At 45.3% G+C, this 25,529-nt stretch overlaps 1 protein-coding gene across 7 annotated transcripts in view; it reads right to left on the bottom strand.

Moving 5' to 3' along the window:
* Positions 1 to 25,529, bottom strand: part of COL26A1 (collagen type XXVI alpha 1 chain) — a 166,796-nt gene that overhangs the window by 108,970 nt on the left and 32,297 nt on the right. For 5 of the 7 annotated variants that reach the window (XM_039562994.1, XM_039562992.1, XM_039562995.1 and 2 more), the window contains exon 3: positions 22,123 to 22,226. In XM_039562994.1, the coding sequence (XP_039418928.1) occupies positions 22,123 to 22,226 (104 nt within the window). The remainder of the gene's footprint in view (positions 1 to 22,122; positions 22,227 to 25,529) is intronic. The other 2 variants (XM_039562993.1, XM_039562998.1) reach the window with 1 other exon arrangement.

Genomic DNA, 25,529 nt, shown 5'->3' with positions numbered 1-25,529 from the left:
TCCTTCAGTGTCCCAACCTGCACAGCACCTAAGTGTGCTGTTAATTCCTCCTCTGTGCACAGGCACACACCATTCCTCTTGAGGAGCTCTTAAATTTTATGGTGGTGGGACAAAGTGCCATCTAGGCCCTCAACAGCAACTACTTGCCTCAGGTACCAATGAGATAAATGCCAATAGGAAGTGCCAGGAAGAACAAGTTTTGAAAAGGGCTGGCATCAAGGAAAGCATAAAGAACCATACATCAGGCAGTTAACAGAAAAACTTATTCTTCTTAAGGTTCTTCTCCAGCACCACAATTTACTTGCTGGGCTGTGCTCTGGGAGGTTTATCTGCTCTGATGCACCCAGAAGAGGTCTCAATAGCAGTAAAAAGTTCTGAACATCTTCTGAACCACACAGAAATTTCAGCTGTGTTCATGTCCTGTGACACTAAGATCTCGAGACCATTCATACTCAAACACACAATTTCACAACTCCCTTTATTTTGTGATCTTTTCACTAAAGCTGACAGTGCAGACAGGAAGAACTTTTGTTTGAGACTATTCTGTGTTTGTAGCACAATACAGACCGACAGCTGCTATTCACAACATAAATAACTCCACCTTCTCCACTCCTTCCCATCCTCCAGTATTCTTATGCCTTGGCAGGAGAATTAATCACTTGACTGGTGTCTGTGCTGTTTGTTATTCTGTATTCTGTACTATCTCCCCTTGCACAGGGATGGTGCTGAGCTGTGTGGAGAGGAATAAGAGTTTCTTATTTCTACAACAGTTTGCCTTTTAAAAAGTTTAAACATTTGGTTCTCTGGAGACCTGGAAACAAGATGCTGGCATAGGAGACCTGTGTGCTAATGGCATAACACCATACTGGATTTAGCTGAACTACAGGCCTGTGAATGACAGTGCCTGAAAGTGAGAGGCAGCTGATGGAGGGCAAAGAGGGAGGAAGGGAATAAAACATGATGTCAAGCCTGAGAACTCACTCGCCTGAGTTATCAGGCTGCTCCGAGTCAGCAATTTATTTTATTAACATTATTCCCTCTGGTCTTGCGTCTCGGTTACCCCAGCAACCCTTCCCCAAACTCCCTGTACTATTCCTGTGCTTAAAAGCGGCACATGCTAAAGAAAATGGTCTGACAGAGCAAGAACTCAGGGCTGCAGTTACCAGGGCCATTATTCCCTTCCAGACCTCCAGCCTCAGGACTGAGGCATCAGAAGCCAGACACACACAGACAGAATGGGGTCCACAGCAGGGAAACTGGGACAGTGCAAGACAAATTGTCTCCTGTGAGATCCTTTGATGAAAGAAATGAAACAACAAAACAAATGCAACAAAACAAAAACAAACAAACAAACAAAATCTATTTTATCTTACCAAAATATTTTATCTTTAAAAACCTTTCCACAAGCTGACAACAACTGTTGGTCTGACCTAAAACTCAAAGGTTCTGCTCATGGTGATTCTTCCTCTGTGCAGAAGCTGATTTGAAATCCTGTGCTGTCCCTTTGGACCAGTCTCTTGCTGCAGTGTCCAACTCCACCACAAAGTGAACATCTGGCACAGCCCAAAGCTGACACTGGGATATTGCAGTGGGGAGGGGATGCAGGATTGGGATTCCATCGTTCTGGGTGGGATTTTAATTCATGACAAAGACAAGCAAAAGGAACAGACTCCTGCAGAAGCTATCAGGCAAGTGGCGACTGCCAATTCGTCCCCAGATGATCATTCCACAAGCAAATTACCACCAAACTCCCCAACTTTCAGCAGGACTTGTGTCCCTGCTTCCCTCATCACCTGTGAATGTCATCTGCTTCTCAAACCCCATTAACATCACCAAACAGGGAAAAAGACAGCGAAGGGATTTTCATTCTATCACCTATGGTTGGCACAGAGTTTTGAAATAATCAGATAAACAGCAGCTCTCAATTTTCACAAAAAAAGGAGGTATGTATCTGTCACAGCTACCCCTTAACTGGTTCCTTTTCAAAGTGGAATCCCACTGAAACTATCAGGGTCTTACACGAGCAGCCAGGGATAGGCTCTTAAGATGGACTAGCACTTCCCTTTCCAACTTTCTAAACAAATAAGGGTGTAAAGAGTTATAGCCTCCCATGGCAGCATCCAGAGTTCCTCGTGGTCCTTCAGCTCTCCTTGGACTAAGAATAAATTGCTTTCCTTCCTGCTAGTTTTCCAGCTCTTTCTACCCATCAACTGTGCAAAGACCTGTGAGCAGAGAACAACACACTGAAGGTTTTCAGAAAAGTTCAGGATACATTGTGTGGTGTCCAGTTCCAAAATGGCATAAATTATATCCTGGAACACATTATGTCCTGCTATGTTAGACAAGAGGAAATGTGGTATACAATGAAATAAAAGACATCCTGGAACCCATTACATACTCAAAAGACAAAAGAAAGGACATTATAGGATCGATGTGGCTAATAAATGATGTGTTGGCATCTCTTTTCTACCAAGATGTGGATTAACAACAGATGTATTACACTAATGTCTATTTGTACACTAATCTAAAACAACTGCATTGCTGTTGCAGACAGGAATTTGATAAATGCAGCCCCCATTCCAGCTCCATGAGTGCTGCTGAGCTTTAGGAAAGGTGGGGAGGGAGGTGAGCCACTCCCAGAGTTTTGCTTTTCAGAGTTTAGGCACTTGCTCTCACCTCCTTTTCTTGCTGGGTTGTTCCCATATGATTTCTTGCCTGCACAGCTGGGATACCATGGATGCAGGGAAGAAAATGGGCTGCCTTGCACAACCCAGATGGCTCAGCTCAGTTTCAGGACGCTTAGGAGGTAGGGGCTAACTCAGCATGTTGAAGCAGTCAATGCTTGGGAACTGCAGAGGCTAAAGAGTTAAATCCTTGAGCCTGGCAATTTCCAAAGTATCACTTTCCTTCTCACAAACCAACAGCCCTCCTTCATTTACATCGAGCCCTCCAGGGCAGGCAGGGGCAGAAAGCAGGCACAGGAGATTCCTTCCTCAGGTAGCTGAGGAACAGGAAAGAAGGTCCTGCTGGATTCACCCTCTGGCTCCCTTCCACAAGGCGCAGCTGCAGAGGAGTTAGAGACAGAGCCTCCAGACCCCTGTGCAGTCCCCGTTTGAGAGCTCTGACAGTTCACTCACCCTCCTCAACCTGAGAAGCCAAGAACAGGAGGGCAGCCTTTGCCATTCTGAAAACCCACAGGAAGGTGGAGACAAGGTGGAGACAATCCTTTACCAACCCTCTTGGCACAAGAGTGAAATCCAGTTTAGTACCAGGTGCAGAGAGGCTTCCCCAGGCATTGCTGCTCTCCTATGGCACACACAGAACAAAAGTCTTTCCACAACATGCCAGGTTTGGGGCTTCTCATGCCAGGGACATGAGGAAACAATTGCCTCCTGTTTCTTTTCCCACATCCTAAGCTTCCCTAGGGACAGATGTGGTTATTCCCCAGTGCAGAAGGAGGGGCCTTGTACTTGTAAAGTACAAGCAGAGGAGTTTGAAATACCTGACCCTGTGGACCCAGCAGAAGTTGTGGATGATGGCTCTGGTGGGAGCTGCTAAGACCACCAAGGACTGGGCACAGAAGAGCAGCTGAGGCTGGGAATCGGGAGCCCACCTCAGCCCAGCACCCCAAAACTACTCTCTGCCTGTTCCTGACCCCAGCTGTGCCTTAACCACTGAAAGAGAACGAGAACAATGGGTCTTGGGGGGAAACAAAAGAAACAGAAGCCTGGGAGGAGGAGGGAAAGGAATGTGAAGCTGGCTAGATGAGAAAGCCTAGGTGAATATATCTGATCCTTCCTCCCCAGCCAGCAGAGGCTTGCTCTGTGAAAAAGATTTTCTCTGAAATAATTTGCATTTGCTTCCAAACTTAGAGCAGATCTGTCACCAGTCACTCAAAGCTCCCCTTCAGGAACTAGCTGAGATTATAAAAAAATGTGATAGAGTCTGTCCTCACAATGTGCACAGCCTGGCTTGCTGGTGTAGCCAAGAGCACTACTTGGAAAATGGTAGGATAGGCTGAGAGTCCTGCAATTACCTGACACAAAATGCCAGAGTGGGTTGTCAGCAAACACACAAACAGGGAACATGGAAATCTGTGAGCAAAGATGCTCCTTTTCAGCACATCCACAGATGCCACACGCATTTTTCTATGTATATTCAGAACTTATATCAAGGGAAATTGTTGTTTTGTTTAAACAGCACAACATCTATTCAGAATCAGCATCCCAGCAGGTTTCACACTACACTCCATCCACTGCTTCACTTCCAACAGGCACGTTCAGTTCCAACACAGCATTCACCCAACTACAACGTATGAAAAGCAAGTCCCACTGTTAACCAAACTTTAGCTTCCTAGAAGTTAAAATTTTTATTAGAATTAAAAATTTCTATTAAAATTAAACAAAATCTCTCCCTGCAGAGTTCCTAGTGGTGATACTTAGAGAGATGTTGTCAAGGACTTTAAGAAGCTCTGCTTCATATTAAGAGCTTATCTATACACACACACACACTTGCTAAAGGCCATCTCTGAGTAGAAAGCTGCAGAATAGGTGTGTTCTTCCCAGAGATCATATCTCTTCCCTTTCCCAAAAAAATCCTATAAAATCTGTAGCAAAAGGGAATCTCATATCCAGGCCATGGTCTCTGCCTAAGCAGCTCTGGTTCACATTTTCATTTCTTGCATTTCTCCTCCTTTCCCTTCTCTGGATGTATGTCAATGCCCTCAAGGTGCTGAAAAAGCTAAGTTACTCCACATGGAGTAGAAGTGGGAAAATTCTCCAACTTCCACATAGTTCAATATCCCAGCACAGTCTGAAGTTTTGCTTCCTGCAACACTTCAACACTTCGGAGAAAGTTAATTTTTCCTGGGACAATAGGATTTGCAAACTTCCATATGACATTTGTTTGAAAGATGGCTCACATTGACCCCAGCAAAATTACTTGGTGATCATTCCACAGGAGAAACACACACAGAGGTCCTTTAGAGAATTCCCCTTGTTGGCACAAAGTCAGGAGATGGCCAAGCCTCCTTACTCCTGAGGCAATGCAGTGACCAGGGGCTCAAAACCTGCCCCCACCTCCCTCCTCCCCAGGCAAGATGGCCCATTAGTGACAATTTCTATGCTAATTAAGGCTTCTGTTTTGTGGGCATTTGAAGTAAAGGCTCCAGGAACAGCAGAAGTTGGCATTCACAATACTCAGCAGCAGGACCAGAATCTTTTAGCCAAAGAAACTGTTCCTCCATTGCAGAGCACTTCCTAAAAGCCGTGAAACAGAACAGGGTGCCAAGACAACTCTTGAGGGGACACCTCAGTATTCTGGGAAAGAAAGCCAGCTCCACCTGGGCAAACAAGAGCCTTGGAAAGACAGGATGAAAGGGGAGGTGAAGGAGAGGTAAAGATGGAAGAATAGTGAAGGACAACACATGGAGGAACCTACAGCATCCTGCCCCAGGCTACGAAATTCCTGGCTGTAGCCCCTGTCCCTGAGCACCAAACACTTCAGATGAGTTAAAACCCTGGTCTGGGTGCTGCTATGGAGCTGGATCTCTGCTCCTTTCCATCTGTTTGTACTTGAGCTGATCAAGAGTCTCATGAAAGAAAAAGAACCTCTTAAAAGCCATGAATAGGGGAAAACTGGGACAACTGCAAGTGGATATCCTAGAAGCAGAAGTGAGGACAAACTTTGGCTGACAGCACTTAGAGCTGTAATAACACTCTTCTCCTATGCTTAATAGCCATTAAAGAAAAAAAAAGACATCCATGTACAAAAACAATCACTCAATCAAAAGCCGAAAAAGGGGCCCTACGGCCACCTCAGCCTGTGCAAGGCATTGGAAGGGTACAGTGGGAGTTTTAATTTCTTCAGTGCTCTTAAAACAACAAAGTATTCCAGTGGCAGCATCTACTCCGTGGCCTTGCTTCAACAACCATTTTATTCGTTGATCTCTGAAGCTGTTACGGCAATTTGTGGTGCCTTCATAAATACCACAAGGTTTGTGCCCCCTGCACAGAGCATTAATCCCTCAGAGAACACTGGGCACCTGGCAGGATGCACAGCATTCACCTTCCACACACTGCCCTGCAGACAGCAGCAAAGCAGGGGACAAACAGAGAAACAACGCAGCCAAAAGGTCATTCCTGGCTGACAGGGGACAAAGAGGCCAGGAGAAACAATGGATACAAATGCATCCAAATGAAAACAGGTCTGGCTGTGATTCTGAAAAGTAGGACAGCAAAAAGGACCTGGGGACTTCCTTTGTACAAACGCTGGGTCAGGGCAGGAGAGCCACAGTTCCAGAACAGACCTGACATTTATGTGGCAATGGGAAAATTGACCGGATTGCTGTTCTACCAAAAAACATGTGTTGAGAGTGAACCAAGGCTTAGGGCTTCTCTACCTAAGTTCATGGATACCAAAGTCTTCCACACCAGTTGCTAGTGTGGAAGTTCATGAGACTGCAGAAACATGTGTCCCTTTGGAATTGAGAACATTGCTGCATGTGCTGAAAACAGAGTGAAACTGTTCTTCAGTGTATTCCAAAACTGTCCCCATGGCAACAAGACCAGAGCAACTTCTCTAGAATCAATTGCCATTCCTGCTTGCCGAGCATTAATAGTTGTCTCCAGAGACCTGTAGCACAGATAGCTTCCAGGAAACAAACTGATGTGATTATGGGTTTTAAAAGACCATGAGAGGCCCAGGTATGACAAGAGTTAGATCCTTGCTCTCAAGGGGACACACAGATGGCAGACCAGGTGTCTGGGGAGAGCAAGGTGCTCCTCAGGTAAGAAGAGGTACTGTATTTGGACCTGGAAGCAAAATCCACAAGGGGCTTCTACACAGAGAAATTCTAGATGGCAGTTTGCTCTAATGGAGATGACTGAGAAAAAGCTTACTAAGAGAACTTGAGACCAAACACCAGCTAAAACAGAAGCATGTTCTTGCCAACTTCCTTCACTTGAGGACTGTGTAATTAGGCCAGGAACAGCACAGCAGAATAGGCTATGGAGAATAGCCCTACACTGGCTTGCTAACCCAACAGGCCTCCCTCCACCTCCAAATCTGCATTTCATTGCAGCTACCTGGAGGTGTAGATTACACCAGGTGGTAAGCCAACCACTCCAATCTCATGGTGAAATTCAGCCCAGGCCAAGTGTGGGGAGCTGTATTTTGACACAAGTCAGAGTAGCCAGGGCCTGTTGGCAGGGGAGCCCTCTCTGTGCAGCAGTGGAGTTCTGCCCAAGTCCCCGGTGGTGGGCAGGACACTGATTTGCACGTGCTGCTCACTGATTGCCACGTGCTGTTCCCCAGAACCTGTGACAGCCACCTCTCCTCCAAGCCTGCAGGGCTCGAACCCCCAGGTGAGAGACTGCCCATCAGCGGTGCCCATCATTCCCCTGAGAGCTGCAGCAGTGACTCCAGACAGAAATCCAGCCCACACAGCCACAGAGATGAGCCTGCTGCAAATGGGGTCCAACTCCCCCTGAAACGTAAGGCCTACGCAGCCTCACTGGGATGTTGCCGAGACTCCAAATTCTGAGTACTTGGAAAACCAGGCACCTGGGCACCACAGCAGAGTTCTCTTTCTCCTACCACCCCATAAAACAAAGCTACCCAAAATAGCAAGCCAAATTTTGGAAAGGTTGCCGTACATCACCCCTTGTGTGACCTTGCCTGAGTCATGACTGGACCCAAGAGTCTTCTTCTCTAGCTCTGGACTCTGAGTAGATGGCTACACTGCTTCCCTTGAGACCCAGCGAGGCAGAAATAGGAAATGAAATGGAGAACAGGGAGGAAATTCCATCTCCCAACACAAAAAAATTAAGAGGCAGTCACAGAATTCTCCTGGTAAGAGGTAAAGAAATACGTATGCAAGAGTGAAGGCTAGAGACACAGAAATATCTTGTTAAATTTTTACAGTTTAACCACTGAACAAGCTACTTTCTCTCCATAATTTATACCTGAATTGTGTGTCTAGACATGACATCATCTTAAGGTATGCCTTGTGTTCTGTGGTAAGTTTACAATAACCAGAACTTATAATTGCTGTGGTTCAGGTCAGCAAAGGCGGAAAAAATATTCAAAGCCCCTTCTAAGCAGCTGTTCTTGGTAATCGCTTTAGTCTGTTGTTTTCTGTCAAGGAGACAAGGCCTAGCAAATGCTAAAAGCCAACACTGAACCAACTCCCCTTCCTACAAGTGACGAATACCACAGATAATCTTCAATCCTCAGTCAGCTTTATTTGGTATGGTTCATATTAAAAGAGTGAGGGACAGCCAGATAAGCAAGGGCAATAAAAACATCTGCTGTGCCTATGGAGATTGATGGCTATAGGCACCCAGATCCTGCTGTATGCCCATTATCCAAATATCCTGTGGGGCTCAGGTGGGATCACAACAAATCCCAGCATATTTTCACTACTGAGGCAGAAATCCCAAGGCTATGAAATCTGGAACCCCAGCGTAGTTAACGTGCACCAGCCACTCTTACTGGAGGAATGAACCCTGCCGTTATAAGGGCTGCTGGCCAAGTGACTTTAATCACATGAGGAGTTGCAATCACTGTCCTGGAGAACATGGCCTGAAGCATCCTATTGCATCAATGAAGTGGAATTTAGTCATTGGAGTGAGGGAGGAAGCTGTGTAATCTGAATGCTAAATGATGTTTGGGGGTTTTGGGGTTGGTTTGTTTGCATGGGCAGGCTGGATATCCCAGGAGCAGGAGCTGGGAGCAGAGCACACAGGAAGATGCTTCAGGGCATATCAAAAGTGTCTTTACGGCAGCAAACACAGAGAAGCTCCCATGCTGTCAGATCCAAAGCAATTCCAAGATCCCAAAGAGAAACCTGGATCTGCAGATGCATTGGATGGAACTCTGCCCACAACGTGCATCTCAAAAGGCACGGGTATGTCACACACAGGGAAATTGTTCTCTAGAACAAATAGTCCCAGTTGGAAGGGACCTACAACAATCACCTAGTCAAAGTGCCAACCGGTTTTTTGGCAGGAACATTAATGCGGGTGAGAAGGAAATACACAGAAGGTTACACACTGTGCTCCTTCTGGTTATGTCAGTGGGCAGAAAAACAGCAGCCAAAATAAGGTCAAAGACAACAGGCAGAAGTCCTAAGTAGTAGTTATTGACAGCAAAGTAAGCAAACTCCTAAGTCAGAAGGTAACATCATGACTATTGCTGACATCTAGAAGGTATGAAAGACTCTCCAAAATCCAGCTTTCTGCAACAGCCTGGAAAGACCCAAAAGACAGAGGATTTGACAACCACTGTCCCTTTTTGTCCATGTCACACAAGTGATCCAATCCAGACCACACAAGTGCTCACAGTTACAAGAATATGAGTGGGTAGAATCAACATATTGATATGTTTTGAAATAAAATCTCCATCCCTTTCTATACAGGTGCCACTGAGTTTTGTTATATTAACATCAGTGGTCCCACTCTCCTCTGTCATCTGTAGTAGTCAGAAAAAACTTGATGATTACTTCTTTGCTCAACACCCTCTCAGAAACTGGGAATCATTTCAGCTGACAGCAAATGGGAGAGAGCCCATACTACTGCACCAGCAGAGGCTGATTATTGCACCCAAACTGAAGTTAGCTTCTATTCAGCTGGTTAATGCAGACCCAGAGCTAGCTCAATCCTGCCTGCTCCAATCCACATGGATGTGACATCAAGCTGCACAGGGATCTGTGCCAGAACAAGGGGTTTAATAAACATTTCAAATCAGCTGCACACCTGGACCAGCAAACCCGGCTGTTGTAGTGCAGTTTGTGCAGAGCCTCCGGATGATTCCCAGGGAGCTGCTCAGTGGCACACTGCTCAGGGCCAAGGGGAGAGCTGAGGAGCAAAGGAAAACCATGACAGATGCTGGCAAGGACTGCCCCAAGATGGCTGGTACTCAGGAGCCAGGGTGAAAAAGAGAAGAAAGTGCCCACTGCTTTTCAGTGCCAAAGCAAAAAGCAGCCCTGAGAACACCACTGCTCAATGGATCCCCTGGGAGCAAGCACATTCCTGCCCCAGTGGTGCAGCTGACCCATCACATCCTCTGTCCCAACCTGAGTGTACATTAGGGGCTACAGCTGGTTTATAATGAAAGTCTGAAGTCATCAGGGCTGTTCTGGCTTCAGTTCTTGTTGAATATCAGCCCAGGTTTGGTCAAAAGGTTACACAGGTTTTCAAATAGTTCCAGCTTGCAGTGACCAAAGGTTGATGTAGGATTTGCTGTCAAAGCATATTCACATTTACAGTTCTACAAGCTGCCATAAAAAGCCAGGTGAAGATCACTGTTTCTGCTGATTTGAGATACAAATAATGTACAAAAAGATGTGGATAGGAAAAGAGATACTCATTCACTCTGCAATCATCAAATTCCAAGGAGAAAGGACTGATAAATAATCAGCTTTTGATATACTTCAGGAAAATCATCGTCTCTTACTCCTGACCACTTCTAATGAGTTTGAGGCATCAAATTTACTTTTGCTGTCTCTGTTGCATCAATCAACAAAGACCAAAGCTTAACAGCTGAACCTGTAGCAGAACACAGACTCCAGGGTGAAGATTTTTATTCCAGTGTGTACAACATTCACATTTGTGCAGGTATGGGAGAGCAGTGCTGAGTGTCAAAGGACAGCCACTGCAGAAAATAAAAGTGTCCACTAGGCATTAATGGAGCCATGTAAATGCTCATTCCCATTCCCCATGAGGTGTGTGAGGGATCCGGTTACGCTGGTCTGTAAGGAGCTTACAGTTTTTATGGTTAATATCCCAACTACTGCTGGTAGACATTCTACCTCCCTAAGACAAGGGCAGGGCAAGAATGATACCTTGTGCAGACACATTGCTCTGTAGATGAACTCCTCACATTGCAAGGAGAAGGGACTATTTTCCTGGGTAGCTAATAAAGAGCTGCCGCCTTGCTGTGAGTGCTAATATTAAGACAAAAGCAAGAATCTTCAAGTTTATGTTAAACATAAACCAATACCCATCCTCTGCATCCCACCCAGACAGACCAGATGCAATAGAAATAACTGCTTATTTATGTTCCCACAAGGACCAGCGAGTGCACTGCACAAGGACAGTGTTCAAGGCATCTCTGGCAGATCACACTGCGAGATGTGTTTAGCAGATCACACAACTGGGAATGCTTGAAAAGACACTGTTTGCTTAATCACTTGAGGCTAAGTTAGAAAAGATCAAACAAGCCAAGTTTAGGAGTAGCTTGTTCCCCTCCTTGAATGAGCTGTAACTTTTTACAGTGCAGAGCCCTGCAGCAACACAGCAGAGCCATCCCTACACAAGTACTTTGAGCCATATGGGTTTAACAACTCTCCACATCAGTAAAGAGAAAACCAGAACCTTTGTTACTTAGCACAGGCCTCTGCTATCGAGGCTAAACACTGGCTGACAACAGCAACAGGTTTGTATCTCCACCCAAATTGGCTGCTGAAGAACTAATTAACCAAGATACTTCACAATTTCTGTCTGTGTCTCAGGGGTACCGCAGCACTTTCTACAGCTCACGCTGCAGGAAACTCTCTTTCCGTGAGAGCAAGACCTGACACCTTCAACAGAAAGCTCTAGTGCTTGATCTGGGGAGACACATTTGACAGTCACTGGCAGCAGGACATAGTCTAATTAAAGCCCATCTGCCACGGATGTCCCTCATGGTTTTTAGAATGAAGGACCACCTAGCAATGAACACAGGCCCTGCACTTCCCACAGTGGATACACGCCAAAACTTCTTCAGCATTACTGCTACAAAAGTCATTATGTACACACAAATGAAACATCAAACTCTGAATCCTGCCTGGGTCTGGCTTCTTCTCTTTTAGGCTTGAGTATATTTCATTTATAGGAAAAGAAGAAAAAAAAAAGCCGTTTTTTCATCTCTTATCTCCACAACCAGGTAAAGGCTAGGACATCTTCTAGCCGCAAATTTCTTTAATGCTTCTGACTTTGTTAGAATTGCTTCCCAGATAACTTAAGCCACTGCCTGGGCAATCCTGCACCCCTCTCTGTTATTTTACTGCTCTTCTCTTGGATCTGCCTACAGTGGAGGCATCAGCCATACCTGGCACTGCATGGCATAAGGAACAGCAATAAAAGCCCCGAGCACTATTAGCCTTTGAGTCCTCATTTGATGGGATTAGCAACCAGAAAACCGCAAACGCTACAAGAATTCTCCTGTCAAGAACGAACACATGTGAGATGTGGTTGCATCTGTAGCATGACCCTGCTGTTGCCTCTCTTTTGTGCTGCACCCATTGCTGTGCATCTTGAAACATCTGTGCCTTCCCAGTGACTGATTACCCAGAGACACGCAACAGAGCTCGGTATCTGTGCGAGGCCGGGGACTGAACCCTGAGTTTATTACAGAAGAGAGCTGGAGGGAGCTGCTTGCCAGAAATCCAAACTCTAGCCAACAAGTCCCTCCAGGCTCACTTGGAAAGGTCTTGTAACCTCATTGCCGTATGCCTGCTGGGCTCAAAATGAAATGCAAACTTGCATGTTACTTGTGGATTTGGATGCACTATCCAAGGAGAAACAAATCAGGAGCCCGAGCAAGAAGCATATGTTACGAGTCCAGAATAAAGTTTATCAGTCCTTAATGAGCTTCATGATAGGGGATTTTCACAGAGCCATTCCTCAGTGTCTTTCCTGCTTTGGTTGTTGAGGGACCTAGTACAGCCTGGTTAAGTGGTGATGTTTCACTTGCTTATGCATTTTGATGAAGTCTTTTATTAAATGTTGTTTGAAATCTGATGGTAGATAAAAGCAAAGCTCATTTCTCCAGCAGGTTTTTCCCAGTCTTCATCTATTTAGGAATGGTAAAGTTGCTAAAGAACTATACAACAAGATTTCTTGACACTGCAGTGACAATCAGGATACCTTGCAGTGCTACACTCGTAGGAAACATTTAATCAGACTTTCTGTAATCACATGTATGTCATCATTAGAATGGATCTACACCTACTTCTTGTCCAGTTTCTAAAAACTATGAGTTTGTCTGAAATGACCACCAGTCATATTTAGAACAGCTTATTTGTGCTGATGGTATTTTCAGCTGTGTATAACACACACCTACTGACTCCTCCAAAGTTAACCAATCTGTTTAACTGTACAACATATTCAAACGCCATCTACCACGAAAGGCACATTCCTTTCTGAGCCAAACACTTCCCTTCACAGATGCAACACATCCCTTTACAGTATTTAAGGTCCTGGGGCTCAGATGTGCAATACAATTAGGACTGGCTTTCACATGAGTTTAGCACTTAAAAGGCCGAAGTTCCAATAAATGCTGAAACTTGGCCTCTCTGAGAACCACCAACACAAACACATGCAGATACCACAGTCCATGAAGGTTTTACTTGTTGGGTGTCAGGCAGTGCCATGGATTATTTAGTAGTAAGTGCTACACCTGGTCAGAGCATTTGTAGCACCAAACTCCAACATGGCATTTCTTCTCGCATTTCTTCTCCTGAGTTTAGAGCAACACTTCATTCTGACATCTTCCACAAACTCCATTCCCACCCCTGAGATCCCACTACCTTCAGAATCTCTTATTTAAATCTGTGCATTTAATTATCCCTGCCTCTGTGGTTGTCCTTGATTGAATCTCACTTCATGGATTCTTGCCCAAATCTACAATTTAATCAAGATTTAACTGCATTTTAATCCTAGTCTACCACATACTCCCAGTACTGCTCAGCCTGCAACACACACAGATCCAATTAGGGAGGGCTCTCCATTCCTTACACTAACCTGGAAATGGAATAACAAGCCATGCTGGGCTGAGCACAGCCCTTGGTAAAACTCCATTTGCCACCTCTGCCCAAACAGGCACAGTCAGAACCCTCACTAACAACAGCACAGAGTTTCTTCTGAGTGAACTGTGTGTTTTGCAGTTGCACATTTCTGTAGTTTCCCATATGGAGCTGTACTAACTTTGCTGCCTTTATCCTTCTAATGGGCTCACATATAGAAGACAACATTGGAATGCATGTAACATGCTTTTGCCTTGCACTTCATATTAAATTGAAATTAAACACCAGGAGAAATTATTATTTGGAGGAACAGCTTTGGTTCCCCCATTTCATAACAAGGAATGGAGTAAGAATAAAGTCTAGGATTCAGCAACATGAGAATTCAGTACTTACCTCTTGCTTTCACCTTGAAGTCTACAAAATATGAAACCAACCTCAAACTTCTCTGGAAAATTCACCTTTGTTCCTACTCCTGGACTTGAAATCCCAGTTCCACCTGGATCCAAATTCCTTGCAATCCCATTTCCCCATGGCAAAGCATCCCAGGATAGTTGTAATGGGAATTTAGGTACCTAGTTAATCTCTTCTCCCTGAAGAAAGCTTGTGTGGATGAGGCTTACCCTGCTTAGATCCTGCACTTGCATAAACCCTCCTTGTGCTGATGGTTTTGAGCAGCCCACACCTGGAATGAGTTACCACAGAAAACACAAGTGTTACTGTACCAATCACTAACTTGTTTAATGAAAAACCTATGTTAAAAAAAGGGGCGAAAAGGCAAGAGTCCCTAAGGTAGAAACAGGAATGTGTCCATCTGCTTCACCCCCCAAATCTTGGCTCCAGTTCAGCTTGCTACCAACTGCACCACCTCATGTACTCTGTGGCCTCCTTCAACCTTTCCCCTCCGTCTCACGCCCCCTCAGACACATCTTGCCACTTGCACATGCAAACAGCTTGCACTGTCAACAGCTTGGCCTAAACTTATTAAAAAACTCTCTGCAACAGTACCTTGGCCTGCAACAGTACCTGTCCATCTGCTCTCTGTGGAATGCTGGCGATGAAGTCTCCCATCTTCAGGATTTTCCTTTATTCTCATGTCTTTAAATCTCAGGAGTACAAGATATTTCTCCATCACTCACACAAAGTGACAGCTCATTATTAGATCAATTCTGCACAGGTCTTAGAACTCGTGTGGTGTAAAGTATTTTCTTGTCTTTGCCCCAGTAATGACAAGACAGCAATAAGAGATGGGAGCAGGATTCTGAACAGAGTCACACCTAGGGGTGAAGATCATGAAAACCTGGAACTTTGCCCCTCATCTTTCCCTTATCCTCACCAACATTCACCTCTGCACAAGTCTCCAGTGCTTCTAGAGTCAGATACCACAGATAACTAAAAGTAAATAAATTATTGCACTAAAAAGAAATGGCGCTGAAAATCAGGCCAGTCAAGTATTCTCCTGCAAGAAATTCAGTAAGCTCTTCCTCAAGAAACCATCCCATTCAGCACTGTTTGACAGCAATACTAAATCCACACATTTCATAACTAAGCCCTTGAAAAGCGATGGGGAGGGAGCTGTAATTTCGTAAGTGCTCAAAAATTAAACACAAAGCAGCTGGTTAAGTGGGTAATAGCCTTGCAAAGTCAGTGAAAGAAAGATACTCCTCATTGCCACCCCTTCCAGCTGTGGGCATTTCATATCAAAGGCCTGAGCCTCATTTCCTATTCCTGATTAAAAACAAGTCACTTGCAGCAGCAAGGAAACTTGGAAACAGCGTCAGCAGGTGGGTTTGATTCTTCTTCCATTGTTATCTGTAATTCACTTGGAAGGCATCAAACTGATCAGTGGACACCAATTAGAAACTATTCCTCTCATTCAGCTCTTCCCTATGCAAATGGCAGTGTACACTCCAAAAAGTACTGACTTCTGGTATAAACACAGCTCCACCCTTTCCCCACCACCTCCAAAGGAATGTGGAAAAGAGAGATAGGGCGGAGTTTTTCAGGAGAATGTTTTTCCTGATTTTGGTACTAACTACATTCACAGGATTCACAGCATAACATGGCACATCTCCCTTTTTCCAGAGGACACTACATTGTCAGCAACTCCCAAAGGCTCTAACAGTGCAAGACTGACATAGGAGAAAAAAACAAACAACTCCCTTCTAACAGCCTCAAGCAAATAAAAGTTTCATCATCGTGAGGATGAATGGAAAACAAGTGATAATTTGGGGGGAAACGAGAGCTCTGAAGGAACAGCTACATGAGAAAGTAGCATGTTAAAAGCTCAGGGCTGAAGGAGGCAGTAGGGATTATGAAACAAGACAATGTCAAGAGCTTGCACATGCTCTTCAGAACCCAAACTTCCCAAGTTCTATTCTAAAGTCATTCAGGAGCTCACCTGGGTACAAAACTTTCAGTATCTACCTAATCAACCACTAGAGATGCCTCTGAGCTAAAAGACACACAGAATGGTTTGGGTAGGAAGGGACCTTAAAGTTCATCTCATTCCACCCCTGCCAAGGGCAGGGACACCTTCCACTATCCCAGGTTGCTCCAAGCCCTGTCCAGCCCTACCCAAGGGAAGATTATGCTCACTCCTGATTAGAAACACAGCAAATTCATAGGAAAGTCATTCACTATAAACAGGTGGGTCCTTCACTTGTGAATTAAGAAATACACAGCAGAAAGCATCCAGTGTGGTTGGGAGAGCAAAGCAATAGCTTATCAAAATACAGAAGATTCTCTACATACCACAGTAATTTGATGGGAGCTAAAAAATTTGGAACAGTGTAATGGTACAGCATACAGCTTTCCCAATTATGTTAAGATAACATCTGCAGATATTTAGCACTTCACATATTTTGACATTAGGTGCTCAATAAAATTCTCCCTGTTCAGATTAGAAATGTCCAAAAAAATGGAACTACTCAGATGCTGGAATGCAGTGTCAAAATATTTGGAAATCTAACTGGGATGTTTTGTTGTTTTGTTTTGTTTTTTTTTTTTTACTATGTATTGAAGGAGAAGATGAACACTTAGAAATTGTTCAAGTAGTCACAGAGTGCTGATGCCAGAAAGTGCTCTCAGCAGACTGTGGATACTTCCAAGAGTGACCACATGCTCCAGGAACTCCTCAGAAAATTTCATCAATTTGATCAAGGGTGACACACGTTATGCCTGAAGCCAGAGGTTGCTGAATGGTCAGCACAGTGATGGGAGCAGACAGCAAGTGGGTGACACATTGTAGGGTGGTTTGGGCTGCTCCTGGTGGATCTTATATTGAAGAGGCCACCAGAAACACAAGCAGAAGGTGGAACCTTGGAGCAGCAGGAGGTGTGTGCTGTGGAAGAAAATATTGGGGTAGGTACCTGTGTGCTACATCACAAACTTCAGTACTCAAGAAGCCACTTCCCCATTTCAGCAATTCCATCCCGGGTGACTCACATGTTTTGATACTTTTTCATAAAATATTTTTGAAGGTAGATTTACAGAGATAGTTACCACATTTTACCACCTACTTACTAACTGGAAAACTATGAGTAAATTCACGTTGTACTTAATAGTCTATAACATTTATTCACATAATTCACTTATTGTATCTAACAAACAAACTCCAGCATGAGAAGATATTTTTAGAAGCAAATTTGCTATGTGGAACCAAATGTTGTACTTGGATTCAAAGGTCTCAAATGAGAGCTAAGCCACATTTCCCAAAAGGAATTTCTGAACCAGCCACTAGTAGAGAACTACATCCCTGTTAAATCCAAACTTGAAGGGAAGGAACCTCAGTCTGCCACATTTGCAGCACAGAACTGCCCAGCCACTCAGAGGGCACTGAGAAGACCACCTTGGGGAGAATTTCACTGTTCACATGGAAGCTTTTGTTTCATGACAGGAGTTGGACTCAGCTGAAGTGGGGAAACATCACTGAACCAGGATTCAGCAGTAACAGGAACAGGCAGTGCAATGGCTCTGACTCCCACTGTTTTCTCTTACACTTTCTCAGTTTCTAAGGGAAGATGAAAAAGCTCAGTGGCAGCAAAAAGCTCTGCTGAAGAAAGAACTGAGGTACTTGAGAAAAGGGGAACATGCAAGCTCAACTCCTGGAGAGAACTGCTGTGATACTACAGGAAATGTTACTCCATAATCTCTGTGTTGCTTTTTCACACACATGGGCAGTTCTGTTTTAATGGCTCATGGGGAAGAACAAGGCTTGGAGAAGTGAGGTCCCATCAATACCACTTTGAATTCCCTTCCCTTCAGAGCACTTCAGTGGGCTTTCAAACTTTCAGGTCTCTTGTTTTGATGTCCTTTCTCACAGTCTCATCAAATTTTGTCTCATAATTGCATTTGCTCATTTAAGATTTTCGTGGCAGTGTTGTTCTGCATCTCTACTCCTGGGACCAAGAAATTTTGTGAATCAGCAGTAAAAAAGAGGGTTCTTGCACTCTGTCATACCAAGAGGCAAGTCCTCTTTTTCTTATGCTGCTTTGAAAACTGTAAACGCATGGGAATCTAAGAGGTTTGAAAAATATCAGGATGACAAGAAAGATACAAACAATAGTTATTAAAAGTAGATAATAATATTCCAAGAAATGAGGAGGGGGAGACATTAAAAAAAAAAAGGAAGTTTTCCAGTTAAGCCATTACTTGAACAAGGCTGCTCAAATTTCCTATCTTACTTGCATTCTTATAGAAAGAAAAAAAAGTAAGCTTGGAGTCACAATAGCATCACTTTAGAGGTGCTGAGGTTACTCTGGGAGCTGTTTCTTGCCCAAACAGCTAAGCTGCCTACCATCAATCTGCTTCTGGGGTAAATAGGATACTGGCTACTGTCCCAAACTCAAGCAGTACAAACAAACAAGGAAGAAAGCTATGCTATATTTGTAAAGTAAAATAAGACCTTGCCTGGCTGGAGAGCTCCAGGGCAGCTCTGAGCCCCTGAATTTGCTGGGGACACTTTTCCTCTCCCAAGAGGTTGCACTTGCCTTTGAACTTTCAGCCATACAGAAAAAAGGCTGAGTTGAAATGTCATCATCATCTTGGATTCAAATCAATCAGCTTGATGCATGATTGCAATGGCTAAACCACTTCACCCCTGCACTGCCCTCATCCATATGTTCTTTATATCAGCAGTCAGCAGACTGGGTGGCTCAGTGCATTCATTTCCTGTCCTAGGCTTGGGCTTCACTTTAAACAAAACAAAAACCTCCTGAAACTGGAAAATAAAAGTTAGCATCTAGTGACAGTTATATTCACCAGACTTGTTTGCATCAAGTCTCTTTCTCCATCCAAGGAAGTTGCAAGAAACCCTTAGGGAAGGCCTGGTACCACTGGTGAATTTTTGACTATCAACTCAATGAGCAGGTCACAGTTCTACAGAACCAGTAAAGGAACTTGAGATCTTTCAAATGCTGACATACTTGGGCTTGCTTACAGCAAGCCAGTCTGCTCAGGAGTCTGTCATACTTTGGGGCTAGACACCCACACTGAACTGCTGCTTTTGCAAAAGAAAAGCTGACCTGCCATTTGGGAGATCACAACAAGTTATAATATCAGAAATAGCTGCAGCCTCTGAGTGCTTTCAAATTCTTTGACTTCTTTCCTTGGTTCACCTTCTCCCCATCCTGTCTTCCCTCATAAAATGCTAAAAGAAATAAATTTTAAAAGGGCAAGGAAGGCTTGATATAAGGACAGCTAGTAAAAATAATCTATCCTCCAGATATGCTACAGTGGTTCCCCCAAAGACAATGTTCCAGAACAGCACAGTAAAGGAGCCAATAATAAACCTGCTCACTGAGGATTAAAGAAGGAATCAATAGATCTTATAGATAGATTGATAGCACCAGGATGCCAAGACCACCATCAGCCATGCCCATGCACACACAGCTCCCAGAACTCTGCTGTGTGCTTCATCAATCCATTACCTCCTGGCTTAGTCCATGCTACTGATGGAAACACAACCTCACTATTCCAACACCCCTTGGCAAAGGAAGTGTTTCCCTTCAGTCTCCAGAACCAGGAGATGTTGCAGTGGAAGCTCAGAGCCACTGCAGCTGCCATTCCTTTGGCAACAGTGGCTGCCAGAAAACTGGAGGATTTGCAACACAGCAAGAAGGCAAGGAAAAAAACAGTGCAGGTCCAGGCTGCCTCCAGTTTTACCTACCTCACATCAACTTCTAAAGCACCAGCTGCACATGCAAGTGAAATGAAATATTGCGTAGAAATCTAACTACCAAAGAAAGATTAAAGCATTTTGAGGTTCTACCCTGCTAATTCACTGTGGCTTTATCACTGCACTGCTTTTGTTTTGCTTCAGTTTAGTTTTCTGTTTCCTTTTGTCTGCTGTTTCCAGGAAGAACTCACACAGATAAGCATCCCACCCTGTCAGAGGAACCAAACTTGCAGTAGGGGAGAGCACAGAAAGGAAAAAGTACAAAAGGCCTTATATTGCGCTGCCAGAAACCCGAAAACAGCCTCTTTTTAGCCTCTTTTACTTTAATTTCCAAGTGACAGTAACATTAAGAACTAACATAAGGAGTAAGTAAATATTTCCATTTTGAAGTTGACAGCTTGAAGGGCCATGCAGACCACTAGCCCCAGTATTTACACTAAAAACTAAGTGGCATAACCCTCCTGCACTAGAAGGGGGACTTTTGTTATTTTCCTCTTTCATTCAAGGGTATGGGACTGTCAGTAGCACCAGATGTTTTAGGGAGAGGAAAAAAAAAGGTAAAAAGAATCTCACACATGAAAGTAAGGGCTTACTACTGGCTTTCTGCTCACACTCCACAGACCATATCCAAGCCCAAAAGAACAGTTTCACCTTGAAAAGTAACTGTATAAAATTGTCACCTCGTTCCACAGACCTGCTCCTGCGAGATCGCTGCCGGCTTTCGCAAACAAGCTTATGTTGGCTTTTTATTTCCACTGAACTCTGCTGAGACGGATCTGGCACTGCGGGAGGGAGCTGGAATCTCTCCTTTGCACCAGCAGCACCACTAAGCTGCAGTAACTCACACCTGTCCAAACCTGCAGGCACGAGCAGGCTGCACACAGGGGCTCCTCAGGTCACAGGCACATCCTCACCCAGCTACACTGGAAGAAACAGCTCTGCCACCATCCCCAGCTCCCCTTTCCCTGCAAGGACAGGTAAAAACTCAAGCTGCACACAGCAGCTTCTCTCTCAGGCTCACTTCTTTTAGCATTATGTTAAAATGTAAAGCTCTCTCCTGCAAACTGCAACTTAGGGTGGCTCTGCCACTTTGTAAGACTTTTCTGGAGCTTCTGGGAAGCTATTGTTTCCTCAGCAGCCTGGAGCCAGCTGCTGTCTGCAGCCATCACTCCTTGGGACTCTAACGAGACAACTTCCTAGTCAGAGATTTGCCTGAATCGTGTGATTGGTATTACAATATCACAGCACAAAGAAAACGAGTACAAACAGCAGACTCAGAGATGTTGAACACCCCCAGTGACCCTTCAGCACCCAGAGACAGGCTGTGCTGACCTGATGCAAATGGACAGAAAACTTCAGGCTTAGTTTCTCCCATTCACAAGCTGTGAACTCTCATGTCAGGTTCAGCAGATGCCTTAATGCCTAAACCTGAAGCTTGGTGGAGAAGCAGGACTTGTTTCAAACCCCCAGAAGTAACAGTTAAAGTAGAAAATGTTAGGAACGGAAATGGTAAATATGCCCTATTGTGACAAAAAAAGGAAAATACTTTTTCCTCCTGCTCTGGAAAGACCCCTGTGTTTTCCTCTGCGTGATGCCAAACCCAGAACTGTGTTTTCACATGCACTGTGCAACATCAGTGTTGCACCAATACATCAAGGGGCAGGTAGAAAGAGGAACCGAAGGTATTGATTCAAAGCTCTCTGGGAACACACATTATTTATGTTCAGACCTTACAGGCATAAAACTTTCAGCAGCAGCCACCCAGGAACCAGCTTTTATTGGACACAGGAACTGATGGTGATAACAGGGACAGGGAGAAGATGACACACAAAAAGGAGAAAGCACATTTTCTGAACACAACGGGGATGCCAAGCATGAGCACATCTCTAAACAGATTGAGGGAATCCCTGATTCCCTTTTCTTCATTTTTTTTCCCCCTCCCTGTTCAGGCCTGTTTGCAGGCATTCCGAATGATCTGCTTTCCAAGACCACCTTTAAGAGCTTGTGTGTGACATTCAGATAACAATGGGGAGTGAAGGGAACAGGTGATTTGTTCCTGTGTTTAAGAGGTGTAGGACAAATGAAGGAGCAAACCCCAGCTCAAGGCAGCCAGTCCATCCTTGCTGCTCCGTAAGGACAGAGTCACTGCTGGATAACTCACCCTCCTCACAGTTGCTCCCCGTGAAGCCAGGACAGCACCTCCACTCCAGCGTGGTCACAGTTCTGTAGGACATTTTGTACGTGGGCCTGATGAGAGTCCTGTAACTAACACAAACAAGGAGTCAGCAGAATGCAGTGACCTACTCAAGGGCAATGTTGCTACTAATTCATAGCACATCTTCTCACCTGGATATATCCCAGAGCACCCAGCCACCCCCAGCTACAGAGAAAGGAGTCACACAAAGTATCAGCAAGGATTTATTAGTGTGGATCTGATTCAACAGCTTTTATTTTCCTCCTTAAGCCCTCATGCTCTACTGGCTCTTCCCCACACCTCTCCTCCCCCAGGTAGCACCAGCAGCTTTGTGGAGATCTCACCACTACAATGTCCTGCAAGTAGCGAGATCATGACTCGTTTCCCACGCTCTCCCTTCCTGGGGACTTCTGTGACATTAAACAGAGGCTGGCAACAGCCTTTCCTCACTCAGCAGTAAGAGAGTTTCCCATGTCCCAGGTGCCTTCCCTTTCCCCACCACTCAGACCTGGGATGTACCAACACATCAACATGAACTTCATCAGTGACCTTCATGGAGCCTTTTTTCCAGCTATCTGACCTGTGCCTCAGTTCTCCCCCATCTGAAATAGGGTCACCCTCTTCTGGACCACAGCCAAGGTTCTGCAGGACAAGTTTGTGAGCTCTGTGAGCAGCACAGCATCCCCAGGGTCCCAATTAGAGCACAAGCCCTGCCATCCCCACTGGGAACTGGAGGGTGACCTGCAGACACAGCAGGGCTGTGCAAGGCACCAGTGATTCTGAAGCCAACACAGACAGTTGCATAAGTGACAACTTCTCCTTTAAAACAGCAGCTTGTCAAAGCTGGCAACTGTGAGTTTTCCCAGTCTACAGCCAAACAAGTCACTGCTGCTATTCATGAAGCTAAAAGCAAACACGGAAGTTGTACTCTACAAGCTCCCCTCGAAATTCCTACCCTTATTTAACAGCCAAAGGAATTTGGCACACACAGGGAGAGTCTGAAGCTTTGGGATTACAGTGTTGCAGGCTGCAGCTTATGCTTGTCTCTCCAAGCCAGGCAGACACAAGCCCTGAGCACCCTGTCCCTGGGGAAGAGGGTCCTCCTGCTGAGAGCTGGCAGGAGACAGAGCACTGCCCCGGGCTCAGCTGGGCACAGGGACAAAACAGAGCTGGAGGTTGCATGAATCTCATCCAAAACTGCTCCAAGGGGAGGCAGGTGCAGGTGTACACCCAGGACAGCACTGCAGTGACTGGTAGCTGCTCCAAAGAGCAGTAACAAAGGCTTGCCAGGAGAGGCTGCCCATGTGTGTCTTGGAAAGAACAGAGCAGCTCAGTCGTGGTTAGCAGTCTTTGGGAAACTAATTTCTCAGGAAGTTGTTTGCTGATGATTTGTGCCAGCTGCCAAACACAAGCTAAGTTCTCCTATAGCCGCTGGAGAGGGGGAGCTGCACAAGCTTCCTCCTGAGCACAGGGCTGCCTGCCCTGGGAACAGCCTCACCCAGAGACAGGAGAGCAGCGCTGCCTCCTGAGAAGGTGATGCCCTCACCCTTGGAGCTGCCAAAAAGCACACCAGTCACTGCTAATACCCACAACAGTGATCCAGGCACTTGTCTGATACGGGCTGGACAGAGCCAGCTCATCCCACCTATTTCTTTGTTCTTCTGCATCCAGTGGTGTTCAGGAGTCCACAGTCATGTGTGAGTTTGAGGACTTGGAGCACGCTGATGTAGGTAGACCTTCAGCGCATCTTCACAAAGACACCTAAGGCACAAAGACTTTAAGTGTCTTGCTGAGGGTCTCTCAGAATAGCTCTGGCAAAGCCCAGGAATTGAACCCAGGTCTCCCAACTCCCAGTCCTGGCGTTGGACTCCAGACATCTTTCCACACGTAAGCCCTGAACCATCAGTCAGAAGTTCATGACTTTGTCACTAATACCACAGCTGGATCTGACCTTCACATGAAAGTCTCCAGCCTTGTTACCAGTGTCCAGAGCCAGCGAGTCTCCAACCACACCGTGATTTTAAAACCTTGTTTCTGCCAACACCAAGATGTTAAAACTCTCTCAAACTTCATTATGAAGTGTGGAGAGTGGCTTGAGCCAGACTGGAATCTTGGCAGCAGTTCTGTGTTGGGGAAGTAGCTATAGTTTAATCCTCAAATGAGGGAGGACTTCTCAGGGCATGACAAGCGTGGAGCTCAGCTGTCACTGTCTACCACCCACCCTGAATTCCCTGGAAGAGGCCTGACGTGTGCAGCTCTGTTCAGCATCGTGCACTCAGGCATCTGAAGTGGGCCCAGCTTGCAAGTCCAGTTTATTCTGAAGCTGCTCTGTTCTTCATAGCACCCTTTTTCCTCAGTTTTGTGACATGGAACCAAGATCTGTTGTGACCTATGGCATAACATCATGCAGATTTCTGACTGCTGTTCCAGGAGGGGAGCAAAGAAAGCACCTTTAGCAAAGCACTGCCACCATCTGACACTTGCAGTGTTGCAACTGAAGGAGATGAAAAAAGGAGAGGGAAGGAAGATACCTGTTAAAGATCAGAAGCCCCTGAATGAAAACGTGTGGAAAACACAGCAGGCAGAAAAAAGGATTGGTAGCAAAATAGGGAAGCCTTTCCCTTGGATGTCACTCAAGCCACAAACACTGGCATGGAAATCTGCCAAAGCAGAGTGGAAGAGGTTTGGAGGAGCCACAATCTGCACTGCTCCGCTCCCCAGGGAGCCAAAGGATGTGCTCAGCACACGCAGTTCCCTTCAGCAGGAGAACTCCAAGCACTTCTTGGAGAAGCAAACTACCAGGATCTGCCACTCCACTGCAAGAACCAGGTGTCATTTCCAGGGATTTTGCTGAGGGTTCACAACAATATCCCAGGAATGGGGCAACTCCCAGGGAAGAGCCCAGAAAGCTCAGCCCACAGCCCCTGCTGTTCCTAGATCAGAGCCACCACATGGCTGTCCTTGGAGCTGCCTGATCCCTGTAGGATGAGCTACAGGAGCTTGTCCACATAAAATTATCATTTGGGAAACAGCATCTCTTGCTTGTGGCTCTAAGTGACTGTCCAGGAAGTGGTAATTTGGGGAAGGAGCATGAGCTGATTGATGAACTGATTTGGGGATATGGAGCTACAAGTACTGGAGAGGTCAGGACACACTGAGGGATGGCAGCCAACAAGTCTCACTCCTCAGCACACAAGGATGTGTCCCCCTTGCTTTCAAGGAAGTGTCACTGAACACAACATCCAGACATGACACAAGAAAGGGGAAGAGAGTCACATTCTTGGATCAAAGCCTCAAAAATCAAGTCAAAAGAGAAAGGCGTGATCTCTGCCATGACCCAAGCAGGACAGCCTGTCACACACAGGAAATACCTT

The sequence above is a fragment of the Corvus cornix genome, chromosome 19 (genome assembly GCF_000738735.6).
Source record: "Corvus cornix cornix isolate S_Up_H32 chromosome 19, ASM73873v5, whole genome shotgun sequence".
Classification (NCBI taxonomy): domain Eukaryota; kingdom Metazoa; phylum Chordata; class Aves; order Passeriformes; family Corvidae; genus Corvus; species Corvus cornix.
This window is presented reverse-complemented; position numbering and strand designations above follow the sequence as displayed.